Genomic DNA, 16,453 nt, shown 5'->3' with positions numbered 1-16,453 from the left:
TTTTCACATTGATACTAAATCTTTGTTTTTGGATCTTTTTCAGTTTTAAGTATGTTTCTGCAAGTTCTGGAGTTCTATCTGTATGATCAGTTTTGTGGATCCCTCCTCCCTGCCTTTTGCTCCTCTAGAAGAATATGAAGAGGCGTATACTCAGACCTACTCAACCAGCCACCTGCAAGCAGGCAGGACTTAATTTTAGAGAGGAATCAGTTTTTCAGAGCTGTGAGAGCCACATCAGCCTCTAGGAGCCCCTAGGTTCTGGTGCCACAGGCACACGCAAGAATCCTGAGGGCAGGAGACAGATCACAGGAGGACCACGCAACTGTGAGGCATCTAAGCAGAGGCTCTGGCCATTTGCTCACCAGAAGTGGACAAGGTCAGTCAGGAGGCATCGTCATGCTGCAGCAGCTCCTGATCACCCTGCCCACCGAGGCCAGCACATGGGTGAAGTTGCACCATCCAGAGAACGCCAAGGAGGGGGCGCCCCTGTGGGAGGATGTGACCAAGATGTTTGAAGGAGGAGGTGAGAATAGGCTGATGGATGGGGGATGGAGGAGGAAGAAGGGTTCTCAATCTGCTTGGGGAAAATAGGTACAAACATCATTGAAGTGGTCTCTGGGGGGGGGAGAAAATTGGGAGAGACTAGGTTCCTGGGGCTCGTGCTTGGGGCTTTGGGGAAGGAGATAGCTGTGTGAGAAAATGTTGGGCTCTTAAGCACTGGGTCCCTGCGACGTGTGCTCCATGCTGCTCCCATCTCCTGTCCTTGAATAAACACAGGACAGGAAGACAGAATTCAGGGTGTTCCCCACCAGCAGCTGTATAAGTGTGATTTACAGACATTAGAGTCAAAGGTTTCTACCCCCTTAAGCCCTCAAGTGGTTTTCCTTTATTAGTCTCAGTCTAGTCCCAAACCAATGCTTTTTCTTTCTTTTCTTCTCCCGCTAGGAGGAAGGAATGACATGCTTGGCTACTCTCACTTTACCTTGAACTGTTTTGAGTTCAGTGGGAAGCATGTCCAAGGTTACACAGTATTTGTTGGCCGGGTCAGGATAGATGGATGGACAGAGGAATTAGCATATCTCATGGGGTCTCTTTGGAGAAGGCAATGGCACCCCACTCCAGTACTCTTGCCTGGAAAATTCCATGGACGGAGGAGCCTGGTAGGCTCCAGTCCATGGGGTTGCTAAGAGTCGGGACACTTTCACTTTTCACTTTCATGCATTGGAGAAGGAAATGGCAGCCCACTCCAGTATTCTTGCCTAGAGAATCCCAGGGATGGGGGAACCTGGTGGGCTGCCGTCTATGGGGTCGCACAGAGTCGGACATGACTGAAGCAACTTAGCAACAGTAGCAGGAGCAGCATGGGGTCTCTTAGTTCATCTTTAATACTTCAAGAGTCAGACAGGGACTTTGTTAAGCATCTTGATGGATGGAAAAATGAATAATGATCTCTAATGCTAATTATTAATTGATAGAGATAGACACCGGAGAAGGCAATGGCACCCCACTCCAGTACTTTTGCCTAGAAAATCCCATAGATGGAGGAGCCTGGTAGGCTGCATTCCATGGGGTCGCTAGAGTTGGACACGACTAAGTGACTTCACTTTCACTTTTCACTTTCATGCATTGGAGAAGGAAATGGCAACCCACTCCAGTGTTCTTGCCTGGAGAATCCCAGGGACGGGGGAGCCTGGTGGGCTGCTGTCTATGGGGTCGCACAGAGTTGGACATGACTGAAGTGACTTAGCAGCAGCAGCAGCAGAGATACACACATACCCGGATGGAAAGAAGAGAAAGTAGCCTAAATACATTTTATGGTAAAATTCTTATGGAAGACAAGAGACAGGAAAATTCTTCTGATTGTATTTATCAGAGAAATTTTCACAAAGCAGATAGCACTGAATTGAGCCTTAAAAGATGTCTATCGTTTTTATGGAAGAGTTGGGAAAAAAATACAAAAGTGGGGACCTTGAAGAGTGGTTCAGAGAATGGAGACTGTTCTAGTCTCACTGAGGGTTAAGAATGTGGCCAGTGCATGTGTCCCACAGATAAAGGGTGGTGGTTAGAGGAAACTAATGCTCGGAAGATACGCTTCAGGCAGATTGTAGAGTGCCATGAAGTCTGTGGGTAGTGTGTGGATTTTTCTTGCTTGTAAGTGGGGAACCTTTGAGGATTTCTGAACAGAGGAGTGGCCTGGTAGGTCAGTGTTTTTGGACCAGCATTGACCATTGGGAAACATTAATACCCCAGTCAGTGCACTGCAGGGCCTCCTCATTAAGGAGACTCCAGTCTGCTCTTGAGTCGCTCTGAATGTCTTTCTTTGTGAGTGTATTCAGAGAAGGGCTGTTTTCAGCAGAACTGCAGGCAGTTTTTCTGTTTAATGGGGTAAGGTAAGATGCAAACTTTCTGCCTCTTTTCCTTCCTCAGCTCTGCTATCTCAGGATGCTGATGAGACCCAGGGAGAAAGTTTAAAGGATGAATTGACCCCCGGGACCCCAACAACAGACTCCCAGGTGGGTTGGAGTTTCCTGTCACTTTCTTGACATGCTTTTTAGTTTTTAAGATTATAATTTGCCCTTTTCTGGGGAGTTGGGTATATTGAGGCTAATGAATTTAACCAGGGAACTCAACGCAAGTTTGTCTTGTACAGAAAACTGGTCCACAGTGGTGGCAGTTTCCCTCCTCTTAGAAAACGTTCTTCGGACTTCCGTGGCGGTCCAGTGGTTACAAGTATGCACGTCCACTGCAGGGGGTGCAGGTTTGATCCCTGGTTGGGGCGTTAAGATTCCACATGCTGTGTGGCCAAAAAATATTTTTTTTTTAAATATTTCTTTCCAGCCAACATCTAATACAAATTTTTGTAGAGAAAGCAAAATGAATGATTTAATTCTAACCCATAAAAACCAATAGGTACCATTTGGGATCTAAGATAAACCTCAGTTTTCATGAGTATTTTATACTCAAAAATGGGTGACATCTATCACTCCATGAAGTGGCCCATAGAATAGTGGCATGAGCAGAGGTCAAATAACAGCTAAAGACCTGAGCAGAGAAGAAATGGTCAGGCGATGGAGCACACACATTAGACAGGCTGGGCAGTTACAACATGGAAACATGTCCTCACCACCTGGTAGCCGCACAGGTGAAACAGAGAAGGAAAACTGTAGAGTAAAGTGAAAGGAAGACTTATTAAAGCGGGGACATTATCCGAGGACAGAAGAGTTTTGACTGAGAACTTGGGTTTTGAAATTGGATGGTACAGAATTTGAACTTATCTCTGGTATTTACTTACTCCGTGATTTTTTTTTTTTTTTTTAGGTTTTTTTTATGATGCCATTTTCTTTAGCTAATTCAGGTGCTAACATCTTTTAGGATTGAAATGCATTCCAGGGCTATTTCCAGTAATATGGAAGAAATAGTAATATTCTAATTATTTGGAGAGTTACCTTATCTCTGCATTCCACTTTTCTTTAATTCTCACCTCTTGACAGTTAAAAATACTGGTGGCATTCTTAGCACTGGGAAAAGATTAAATTTCTTAAAATTGAGATATAATTTATATATAGGAAAAACACTTAAGAAAGTACATGGTTCTATTTTGACACTTATACACCATGTAACCAAGTTGAGCATTTCTGCCTCTCAGAATGTTCACTTGTGCCCCTTTCCAATCAAAACTCTGGCCCCCAGTAGAGAGACAGTACATGGGATTTCTGCATTATTTCTTACAACTGCATGTAAATCTATGATTCAAATTATCTTATAAATCTACAATCTCAAAATAAAAACTTGGAGAAAGAATCTGTATGTGGCAGTGGTTAGGTATAATGCTCTACAAATGTCAGGTTAAGTTGATTGATAGGTGTTCAGATCTACATCCTTGATAAATTTTTGTCTACTTGTTCGATCACTTAGTGAGAGGAGTGTTAAAATCTCTAATTATTGTGATTTTGTTCATATCTTCCTTTAGTTCTGTCAAGTCAAATTCTATTGTCAGGCACATATACACATAGGATTATTGTCTTCTTAATGAGCTGACCATTTATCTTTAGGAAATGTCTCATCATATTCTTTTTCCTAAGCCCACTTTGTCTGATTTAATGTAACTTCTCCAGTGTTTTTAGTTATTGTTGGTATGGTATAGCTTTTTTCATTCTTTTAACTTATTTGTGCCTTTATATTTAAAGTGTGGCCCTTCTTAGATACAGCTGGGCCTTGCATGCTTAGTCTGTTAACAGTTACATAATCATTGATATGGAGCTTCCCATGTGGCTCAGTGGGTAAGGAAGCCACCTACAGGATTTCCCTGGTGGCCCAGTAGCTAAGACTCCGTGCTTCCAATGCAGGAGGCCTGGGTTTGATCCCTGGTCAGGGAACTGGATCCCACATGCCACAACTAAAGATCCTGCATGCTGCAACAAAGACCCGGTGCAGCCCAAAAAAACCCAAAACAATCCGCCTGCAATGCAGGACACGCAGGAGACATGGGTTCAGTGTCCTGGGTAGGGAAGATCGCTTGGAGGAGGGCATGGCAACTCACTCCAGTATTCTTGCCTGAAGAATCCCAAGGACAAGAGGAGCCTGGCGGGCTATAGTCCATAGAGCCACAAAGAGTAGGACACAACAGAAGTGACTGAGCACACAGGCAATCACTGATACGCTTGTAATTTAAGTGTATATTCTTGTCCTTTGTTTGTTGTTTGTCAAACCTATTCCTTCATTTCTTTGTTCTTCCTCTCCTGCCTTCTTTTGGATTGTGCAGTTTTTTAGTATTCTATTTTATGTCTTCTAATGACTTTTTTAGCTATACTTTGATTTGTTTTTAGTGGTTGTCCTGGCCATTACAATATGCATTTTAAACACGTCACAGTTGAATTACTATTATACTGTTTCACAAAGAATATGAAAATCATATTTTCCTGTTTACTCTTCCCATTCTTTGTGTGTTGTCATCATGCTTTTCACTTTACATGTTATATACCCTATAATACATGTCCTTATTTTTCCTTTTAACAGTAAACTGTCTCATAAGAGATTAAGAAAAGGAAAAAAAATGAGCCTTTCATATTTGCCCACATATTTACCAGTGCAGGCTTTCCTGGTGGCTCAGACAGTAAAGGATCCGCCTATAATGCAGGAGACCTGGGTTTGATCCCTGGGTTAGGAAGATCCCCTGGAGAAGGAAATGTCAACCCACTCCAGTACTCTTACCTGGAGAATTCCAAGGACAGAGGAGCCTGGTGGGCTCCAGTCCATAGGGATCACAAAGAGTCGGACACGACTGAGTGACTTTCTTTCACTTTACCAGTTGGAGCACTTTTCAGTCCTTCCTTTAGGTTCTAAGTTTCTGACATCATTTCCCTTCAGCCTAAAGAACATCATTTAGCATTTCCTGTAGTGCGGTTCTTCAGATGACGAATTCTCACAGCTTTGGCGATCTAGAAATGTCTTTATATGGTCTTCCTATTAGAGGATCTTTTACTGAATATAGAATTCTAGGGTGACCATTTTTTTCTTTTAAGCACTTTAAGGATGTTCCATTGTCTTTTGGTTTATATTGCTTCAGATAAAAAGTGAGCTATTTTTCTTATTCTTTCCTCAGATGTGACATGTCTTTTTGTTTATTTTATACTAACTTTTCTGGTTTTCCTGTTCTTCCTTTCCTACTTTCTTTTCACTACTTTTATAATCTACCCTTTTATCTTTGCTCTTCAGCAGTTTTAATGATGTGCATAGACATGGTGGAGAAGGCAATGGCACCCCACTCCAGTACTCTTCCCTGGAAAATCCCATGGACGGAGGAGCCTGGTAGGCTGAAGTCCTTGGTGTCGCTAAGAGTCGGGGACGACTGAGAGACTTCATTTTCACTTTTCACTTTCATGCATTGGAGAAGGAAATGGCAACCCACTCCAGTATTCTTGCCTGGAGAATCTCAGGGACAGAGGAGCCTAGTGGGCTGCCGTCTATGGGGTTGCACAGAGTTGGACACGACTGAAGTGACTTAGCAGCATAGACATGGTATTCTTTGAATTTTTTTTTTTTTTTGGTGGAGGATTTGCTGCCTTTTGTATTTATAGGTTGATTTTTTTTTAATCAACTTGGAAAATTTTCAGCCTTTATTTCTTCAAATATTCTTTTCTTCTCATTCTTCTCCTTCTGAGATTTTAATTACATGTATATTAGACCATGTGATATTATCCCCCCCTCTTTTTTTTTCTTTTTCTCTCTTGGTGCTTCCATTTGAATACTGTCTATTGACCTGTGTTAAGTTTCATTGATCTTGTCTTCATCAGGGTCTATTTGATGTTAAGCCCATCCAGTGGATTTTTCAGATATTGTATTTTTCAGTTGTAGAATTGTTTTTTAGTTCTTTTTTGGTATTTCTATCTCTCCTCAATTACCCTGACATTTTGACCTATTCCATCCATATTTTATTGTAAACTCTTCAACATATATTTTAATAATTGCTTTAAATTTCTTGTCTGCTTCTTACAGTGACTTGGTGACCTAGGTCTTTGTTTCTTATGTTTTTATTTCTTGATTATAGGTCAGATTTTCCTCCTTCACTTGCCTAATAATTTTTTATTATGGTTCAGATATTCTGTATAAAAGAACAGTGGAGGATGAAATATGCATAGATAGATCCATTTCCCCATCAGCCTGGAAGGACATTGGTATTGAGAATAACTACAATGGCTTCCAGTTTTTTAATGAAACCTCAGATGTGTGGCCTCCTGGCCAAGCATCTGCAATTTCATATTGTTAGAGCAATCATTGTATCGCTGGGAGTTGCAACTTTCTACAAGTTTGCTTTGGTGAACCAAGAAAGACAGAATAAAGGACAGAAATGGCAAGGACCTAACATAAGCAGAAAAGATTAAGAAGAGGTGGCAAGAATACACAGAAAAACTGTACAAAAAAGATTCAATGACCCAGATAATCGTTTTGGTGTGGTCACTCACCTGGAGCCAGACATCTTGGAGTGTGCAGTCAAGGCAGCCTTAGGAAGCATTACTACAAGCAAAGCTAGTGGAGGTGATAGAATTCCAGTTGAACTGTTTCAAATCCTAAAAGATGATGCTGTGAAAGTGCTGCACTCAATATGCCAACAAATTTGGAAAACTCAGCAGTGGCCACAGGACTGGAAAAGGTCAAGTTTTCATTCCAGTCCCAAAGAAAGGCAATGCCAAAGAATGCTCAAATTACTTTACAGTTGTGCTCATTTCACATGCTAGCAAGGTAATACTCAAAATACTTTAAGCTAGGCTTCAACAATATGTGAACTAAGAACTTCCAGATGTTCAAGCCGGATTTAGAAAAGGCAGAGGAACCCCGAGATCAAATTGCCAACATCTGTTGGATCATAGAAAAAGCAAGGGAATTAAAAAAAAATCCACTTCTGCTTCATTGACTATGCTAAAGCCTTTGACTGTGTGGATTACAACAAACTGTGGAAAATTCTTAATGAGATGGGAATACCAGACCACTTTACTTGTCTCCTGAAAAACCTGTATGCAGGTCAAGAAGCAACAGTTAGAACTGGACATAGAACAATGGACTGGTTCAAAATTGGGAAAGGAGTATGTCAAGGCTATATATTGTCACCCTGCTTATTTAACTTCTATCCAGAGTACATCATGTGAGATGCTGGGCTGGATGAATCACAAGCTGAAATCAAGATTGCCAGGAGAAATATCAACAACCTCAGATATGCAGATGATAACAGCATAATGGCAGAAAGTGAAGAGGAACTAAAGAGCCTCTTGATGAAAGTGAAAGAAGAGAGTGAAAAAGGTGGCTTAAAACTCAACATTCAAAAAACTAAGATCAGGGCATCTAGTTCCATCACTTCATGGCAAATAGATGGGGGAAAAATGGAAACAGTGGCAGGTTTTATTTTCTCCTGCTCCAAAGCAGGAGCTCCAAAGCAGGGCTCCAAAATCACTGTGAATGGTGACTGCAGCCATGAAATTAAAAGATGCTTGCTCCTTGGAAGAAAAACTGTGACAAAGCTAGACAGCATATTAAAAAGCAGAGATATCACTTTGCTGACAAAGGTCCATTTAGTCAAAGCTGTGGTTTTTCCAGTTGTTGTGTGTAGATGTGAGAGTTGGACCATAAAGAAGGCTGAGCCCGGAAGATGCTTTCAGACTGTGGTGCTGGAGAAGACTCTTGAGAGTCCCTTGGACAGCAAGGAGATCAAACCAGTCAATCCTAAAGGAAAACAACCCTGAATATTCATTAGAGGGACTGATGCTGAAGCTGAAGCTCCAATACTTTAGCCGTCTGAGGAGAAGAGCCGATTTACAGAAAAGACCCTGATGCTGGAAAAGATTGAGGGCAGGAGGAGAAGGGGGGCGACAGAGAATGAAATGGTTGGATGGCATCACTGACTCAATGGACATGAGTTTGAGCAAACTCCAGGACAGAGTGAAGGACAGGGGAGCCTGGTGTGCTGCAGTCCATGGGGCAGCAGAGTCGGACATGACTTAGCGACTTAACAACAAACAACAAGTATGCAGGCATATGCAGATTCTGCAGAAAGTATCGTTCTGTGAAGAATTTTAAGGTGATGAGAAAGGCTGGTATCTTTCAGAGTGCAAAATGATTTCAGAATGTAAAAAATTTCTTTGGGTTGAGTTGCATGAAATTCATCCCTGACCTGTGTTTGTTAATTGTGAAGCATGAATATCTGGGCTATGGAATAGTTTCTCTTGATAAATAAACAATAAATAAATGTATATATGTATAGATAGATAGATATAGTCTGTTTGTTTTGTCTGTTCTGTTTATTTGCAGAAAACTCTAAGCCTTTTCCTCTTGACTGGTGGTTAAGGTGAGGGACTGATTATTCATATTTTTCCTAGAGCTGTGGCTGAGCTCTGGCTGAGATGCACTTTAGTTTGATTGAATTCACTTTTTGTCTTTTTTTGGTTGCATGGCATGTGGGATCTTAGCTCCCCAACCAGGGTCTGAACCCATACCCCCTGCACTGGAAGGTATGGACCTTCCACCGCCAGGGTCCTTGATTGAGTTCACTTCTGATTAACCCAGCTACTAGCACCCCATGACATCAGTGCTGAAGGGCTGATCCTTTTTTATCTGTTCAGTATTTGAGCTAAGGAAGAGCTCGATCACAGTTCCAAACCGTTTTGTTCATCTTGCATTAAACTCCAGCAGGGCCCCAGAATTTCAGCCCTGGAGGAATGCATTGGTCTTTGTGACAGTAAGTACTGAAAGCCTCTCTCTCCGTCCCCTGGACCCTCTGGTCTCATCTACTTCCACTTGCCCGCCTCCAGCAATGCTGGCCACTCTCCTGCTCCTCAGACAAGCCAAGGACATGCACTCCTCAGGTCCTTTGTTCCTGCTTGGAATGCTCTCCCCTCAGATTTCCATGTGGCTCTTTCCTACTGAGTTCATGTCTCTGTTTGAATATTCCCCTTTTAGGAAGACTTACCCTAACACCCTACATGAAAGATCTTCCCCATCCTCACTGTGGTTCTCTCTGGTGCCATTATCCTGCTTCATTTTGTTTTTTTCTAAGACACATATAATAACCATCTGTCCTTCCATATATTGTTTATGATAGTCTCCAGGGAATTACCAAACAGATCCAGAGGAGACTCCCAGTAAAACTAATTTAGAATCTCTCAGAAGACTGTCAGAACATATTGGATCTTGATGGAGGTGGTCTCAGGCTGAAAAGGAATATATTGGATATTCTAGGAACTGTTGACCTTCAAGGACATATCTGTGGACTTCACCCAGGAGGAGTGGGGGCAGCTGGCGCCTGCTCACCGGAATCTGTACCGGGAGGTGATGCTGGAGAACTATGGGAATCTGGTCTCAGTGGGTAAGGACAGGCTACACATACATCCAGAATCCTGCCTATTAACAGGATTAATATTTAATTTAGTATTAATAATTCCTAAATTATTAAAAGCGGTAGATTCCCTGGAGCCTGGCCTTGGGTTCTGTGTTGGAGATGGATGTTGCCTACCTTTGAAAATCAAGTCAGAACATACCTGAATCTCTTCCCTTCAGGGAACACTTTACTTTGTAGAGCGAGAATAGGAAAACATGCTATGGTGCCCCTTTCCATCTTCAGAGACCCTAAATACCTGAGGATTGAAACTACATCCCAGGGATGGTTCTTTGACCTCAACATAAATATTCATACCCTTTTTTTCACTCCATAAGCAGGTTGTCAGCTTTCCAAACCTAGTGTGATTTCCCAGTTGGAGAAAGGAGAAGAGCCATGGATGACAGAGAAAGAAGGCCCAGGAGATCCCAATTCAGGTGAGCCAAGGCAGATGGTGCCTTTTAATATGTAGGCCAGAGTGCCCAGCATCTTCCCAGGCTGCGGAAAGGCTGATCGGGTGGACAGGCATGCTCTGAACTAGATTTCATCCCTCTGTCTGCAGTCCTTTTCTTCATCTGACCTAGCAGAAGTCTCTGGAGTTGGAGGGAAGATAAGTCTTCTCTTCATTAAGGTTTTCCTTCTTTCTTCAATATCCTAAAGTCTGCCAATCGAAAGCTCCTTTCCCCATGCTCTGAGATGTACGTAGTAGTCTCTTCTCACAGAAAGCAGATCTCTTTTCAGGACTCTCACTGCATTCTCCAGATCTTTAATCTTCTCTCTTGCATCCTATTTCCACTTTTCATCAACTTTCATTTTATAATCTTAACTTTGATTCTCACTCTCCTTTGAACTAAAGTATCCTTATTTATTGTAACAAATGTTTTATGGAAAATCCTGCAAGAAAAATGACCATGGGATTCCTTCTCATCAAATCCAGTGATCTTTAACAATCTTCTTAAACTTCGTTTTTATTGCAAAATATTTTAGACATTCAGAAAGGCAGAGGACATTACAATAAATTGCTATGTACTTTCTACCTAGATTAAGAAATGAAACAGAGTTTAAATCCCAGTACTCCCATCTTTGCTTGTGAAATAACCAACTCTTCTGACTTTAAACATTGTCATTCCTATATGTGTCTTCATATTTGTATTGTATGTGTATATTCCCAAAAAATATATAATATTATTTTTTGAATTTATTTTTTATTGAAAGATAATTGTATTTATAATATTGTGTTCATTTCTGCCATATATCAACATGTATCAGCCATAGGTATACATATGTCCCCTCCCTCTTGAACTTCCTTCTCACCTCCCACCCCATCCCACCCTTCTAAGTTGTCACAGAGACCTGGTTTTAGTTCTCTGAGTCATACAGCAAATTCCCACTGGCCATGTGTTTTGCATATGGTGGTGTATATGTTTCCATGCTACTCTCTCCATCCATTCCACCCTCTCCTCCCCACCCCCTCACTTATTTCCATGTCTATTCTCTATGTCTGCATCTCCATTGCTGCCCTGAACATAGGTGCATCAGTACCTCTTTCTAGATTCCTTATATATGTGTTAATATACAATTTTTTTTTCTCTTTCTGACTTTCTTCAGTTTGTATAATAGGCTCTAGTTTCATCTACCTCATTAGCACTTACTCACGTTCCCTTTTATGGCTGAGTAATATTCCACTCTATATACGTACTACAGCTTCTTTATCCATTCATCTATCGATGGACATCTAGGTTGCTTCCACGTCCTAGCTATATTAAATAGTGCATCAGTGAACATTGGGGTATGTGTGTCTTTCTCAGTTATGGTTTTCTCAGACTATATGCCCAGTGGTGGGATTGTTGGGTCATATGGTAGTTTTATTCCTAGTTTTTGAAGGAATCTCCATACTGTCTTGCACAGTAGTCATATCAATTTGTATTCCCACCAACAGTGCAAGAGGTTCCCTTTTCTCCACACCCTCTCCAGAATTTATTGCTTGTAAATTTTGTGATGATAGCCATTCTGACCAGTGTGAGGTGATATATCACTGTAGTTTTGATTTGCATTTCTGTAGTAATGAGTGATATTGAGCATCTTTTCATGTGTTTACTAGCCATCTGTATGCCTTCTTTGGAGAAATGTCTATTTAGGTGTTTTGCCCACTTTTTTATTGGGTTGTTTTGTTTTTCTGGTATTGAATTGCATGAGCTGCTTGTATATTTTGGAAATTAATCCTTTGTCAGTTGTTTCATTTGCTATTATTTTCTCCCATTCTGAGGGTTTTCTTTTCACCTTGTTTATAATTTCCTTTGCTATGCAAAATTTTTCAGTTTAATTATATCCCACTTGTTTATTTTTATTTTTATTTCCGTTACTCTAGGAGGTGGATCATAGAGGATCTTGCTGTGACTTATAGCACATAAATTACTACTTATAATACTGTTTTGCATATTCTTACTCTTTAAAAAAATGGTATATGTACTTCTTCCACTTGCTTTTCTCATTCAACACTGTTGATATTTACCCATATTATTCATATTTATCCATATCATTCATTTCCATTGAGTTAATAAAGCACAATTTATCCATTTTCCTGTATGATAGAAATTTGGGGGTTACAGAGATAAGGCAATAAAACTTTGTATATGTAACTTCTTGTGTAAGTGTGTAAGTATTTCTCTGAGATATTTGATAGAAGCAGACTTGTTGGGTCATGGAGCAGATATACCTTTATGTTTCAGGAAATTGTTCTTCAAAGTAGTTACACCAGTTGGTGCTCCAACTGAGAGTTTCGAGAGGTTCTAGAACTCAGCATCTTTGTCAACACTTGGCATTGTCAAACTTTCACATTTTTATAAATTCAGTGGTTGAATGTGGTGTCTTGTTTTTTCATTTTCATGATTACTAATAAGAGAGAGCATGTTTTTAATGTTTGTTGGCCATCCTTCCAGGATTTCTTTTCCACATTACAGTCAAACACTTTACAGTCTGAGCCACCAGGGAAGCCCTTCTATAAATTACCAGTTTATATCCTTTGCAAATCTTTCTATTATTTTTTCCTTATTGATTTATAGAAAAAATATATATTATTTTATATCTTTAAAATTTTGTTTTCCATATTTAGATTTGAATCTGCATATATTTTATATATAGTGTGAGGTGAGGCTCTAGTTTAACTTTTTACATGTGGATAATAAGCCCAAGAACCATTTATTGAATAGTTTATGCTACTTGGTCACCTGCCAAGTTTCTTTATATGCCTGAGTCTATTTCTGGGCTCTATCTATTCTGTTCCATTCTTCTATTTTCTATCCTTACTCTAATGTCAGACTGTCTTAATTACTGTATTTCATAGTGAGATTCAATATCTTGTTCTTCAAAATTGTCCTGGCTATTGTTAGCCCCTTGCTTTTCCATATGAATTACATAATGAGTGCATCAATTACACGCACACAAATTCTCTGGTGGTATTTTGATTGGAATATATTGAATCTATAGATCAATTTAGAGGGGAATTAATGTTATGATATTGAGTCCTGTTGTCCAGGAACGTGGTATATTGTTCCACTTATTGATATTTTCTAATTTTTTAAAATAAATTTTCAGGATTTTCCCCCATAAAAGTCTTGTATACATTACACATCTTTTGTCAGATTCATCCTGAAGGACATACATTTTATTGCTATTCTGTTTTTTTATTTTTTAGCCACACTGCATATCTTGTGGGATTTTAGCTCCTTGATGAAGCATTGAACCCTCACCCTCAGCTGTGAAAGCTTGGAGTCCTAATCACTGGACTGCCAGGGAATTCCCTCAGACCTGTTTTATGAACTAGCTGGAGTGGGAAGGGGGAAATCTTTTTATCTTTCTGAGAATGTTTCCCAAAAATAGTTATCAGTTAAAAAGACACTGTTAAGACATAGCCCTGAAATATCATTTTTTAGTATTAATAGAAAGAAGAAGATTAAAATGTTCAAATTTTTACTCTGTATATAAAATCACACTTTTACCTTGTTCATTGTATCTTAATTTCCCATTACTTTTACAGGCTACGTAACCATATTTAAATACACTCAGAATTTCATGGAACTTCCATGGTGCTCCAGTGGTTAAGACTGCATGCTCCCAATGCAGGGGGCACAGGTTGGATCTCTGGTCAGGGAACTAAGAACCCAGATGCCTCATGCAAAAAAATAAATATACTCAAAATTTCATGTACCTCACATGTATTGTTATCTAAATCTGTATTCCATACCCAGTATAATAATTGATTTTTCAAAGCAAAATGAATATGAGTTATTTGCATTTTTTCCATTTCTTTCAGACTTGAAGAGTAAAACAGAAACCAGTGCATCAAATGCAAAATACAACATTTTACAAGAACAGTTATATCATGGCATGATGATGGAAAGGTTCATGAGGGATGATGTCATTTATTCCACATTGAAGAAAGTCTCAGAATATGATGATGAGTTAGAAAAGCACCAGGATCGCCATGGAAGAAATGTGAGACAAACCATTATGACCTATAAGAAGAGAAGCCAAGAAACTTACAAATTTGGCAAAAATATTGTGAGTTCAAATGTTGTTCTAGAACAGAGGCTCCGTAAATGTGACACACCTAGAAAGAGAAACAAATGCAAATCAGATGTGATTAATCATCCAACAAGTTACATAAGAGTAAAAACCTATGAATGTAATATATGTGAAAAGGCCTTCAAACAACCCATTCACCTTACTGAACACATGAGAATTCATACTGGTGAGAAACCTTTCAGATGTAAGGAATGTGGTAGGGCCTTCAGTCAAAGTGCATCCCTTACCACACACCAGAGAATCCATACTGGTGAGAAGCCCTTTGAATGTGAAGAATGTGGCAAAGCCTTCAGACATCGCTCATCTCTTAATCAGCATCATAGAACCCACACTGGGGAGAAACCCTACATATGTGATAAATGTCAGAAAGCTTTCAGCCAGAACATTAGCTTGATCCAGCATTTGAGAACTCATTCTGGAGAGAAACCCTTTACGTGCAATGAATGTGGGAAAACCTTTAGACAGATTAGACACCTTAGTGAACATATAAGAATTCATACTGGGGAAAAGCCCTATGCATGTACTGCATGTTGTAAAACCTTTAGTCATAGAGCTTATCTAACACATCACCAGAGAATCCATACTGGGGAGAGACCCTACAAATGTAAAGAATGTGGGAAAGCCTTTAGGCAGAGGATACACCTTAGCAACCATAAAACTGTTCATACAGGAGTGAAAGCATATGAATGCAACCGCTGTGGAAAAGCATACAGGCATGATTCATCCTTTAAAAAACATCAGAGGCATCACACAGGAGAAAAACCTTATGAATGTAATGAATGTGGAAAAGCCTTCAGCTATAATTCATCACTAACTCGACATCATGAAATACACAGGAGAAATGTCTTCCAAAATAATATCTGAAAACAGATTATGCACCATGAGAACAAAAGCTAAATCTAAATCAGTAACCCTGTGCTTTGAATTTTAGGACTCTAAATTTGAGGAATTGACATAATGATGCCAACTTCTAGTTTTGCTCATTGTGTAAATAAACACTACGTTGATAACTACTATTTACTAATACCTCCACACAGAGTTACTTTATCGAGAATAAAAGATGGCCCTTCAATTAAATTCAACAATATAGAAAATTTTGTACATCATTATTTTTATGACTTCATGGTAGATTAATAAATTATTTTTCTTGGGCATTCACAGATACAGACCAGCATTTGGAAACTACTGTTTAAAACATCACCACCACCCCTAATTTTGTAATTAAAATTTTATTTTTTTAATGGGGAAACCCTTCACATGGTATAAATTTCAAAAGGTATGGTCAGTTTTGTAAGTGAAAGGCCTTCTTTCTCCATCCTCCACACAAAATTCTACCTACAGGCAGCCATTTTTTATAACTCATATTTTGTATACCCTTCTAGAGAGCTTTCTGTTTAAATCCAAGAGAATACAAGCATACATTTTTTTTTACTTTTAAGCATAAATGGCAGCTCCCTAGACAAATGCATATTACTTTCATTACTTCACTGTGTATCATGGAGGTTATTCCATATCAGTAAACAGAGTGCCTACTTGTTCTTTTTTAACAGCTGTATAGTATTCCATGGTTTGAATGTACTTTATTTAGCCATTTCATTGTACATGACCTTTTGGATTTCCAGTCTTTTATTTATATAATTTTGCAGTGAATACTCTTACACATTTTTTTTGTTGCTCACATGTAAGAAGATGCAGAGGGTAAATTCCTAGAATGGGAATTTCTGTGCTAAAGGGTATGTGCATTTGTATGATGGATACTGCCAAACTGACCTTCAGAGAGGTTGGACCAATTTATTTCCCTACTAGCAAGATAGAGAAGCCATGTGGGAGCCATATCTGGTACTGAAGCATCTCCAGCAGCCTTATAATCCATTAAAGAAGTGTCAGTTTATCTCAATAACATAGCCTAGAAGTACAGTCCAAGCTCATCCCCCAAAAGAGCAGTACTTGCCATCCCTGGAGTCAGCATTAGCTGAATCTTATCAAATAGCAGCCAAGGCAACCAGT

At 39.6% G+C, this 16,453-nt stretch overlaps 1 protein-coding gene across 2 annotated transcripts; it reads left to right on the top strand.

Moving 5' to 3' along the window:
- The first annotated feature begins 389 nt into the window (after positions 1 to 389).
- Positions 390 to 15,540, top strand: ZFP69 (ZFP69 zinc finger protein). 2 transcript variants are annotated; one of them, XM_019957741.2, is made up of 5 exons: positions 390 to 523; positions 2,428 to 2,513; positions 9,727 to 9,853; positions 10,204 to 10,299; positions 14,175 to 15,540. In XM_019957741.2, exons 1-5 carry the CDS (start codon positions 397 to 399, stop codon positions 15,308 to 15,310), a joined length of 1,572 nt encoding a protein of 523 aa, XP_019813300.2. In that variant the 5' UTR covers positions 390 to 396; the 3' UTR covers positions 15,311 to 15,540. The 2 variants fall into 2 exon arrangements, with proteins under 2 accessions (XP_019813300.2, XP_019813299.2); XM_019957740.2 differs by having other exon boundaries at positions 10,201 to 10,299.
- The last annotated feature ends 913 nt before the right edge of the window (positions 15,541 to 16,453 follow it).

Source organism: Bos indicus, chromosome 3 (assembly GCF_029378745.1).
Source record: "Bos indicus isolate NIAB-ARS_2022 breed Sahiwal x Tharparkar chromosome 3, NIAB-ARS_B.indTharparkar_mat_pri_1.0, whole genome shotgun sequence".
Taxonomy (NCBI): Eukaryota; Metazoa; Chordata; class Mammalia; order Artiodactyla; family Bovidae; genus Bos; species Bos indicus.
Note: the sequence above shows the minus strand (reverse complement) of the source record. Positions and strands in the feature narration are given on the sequence as shown.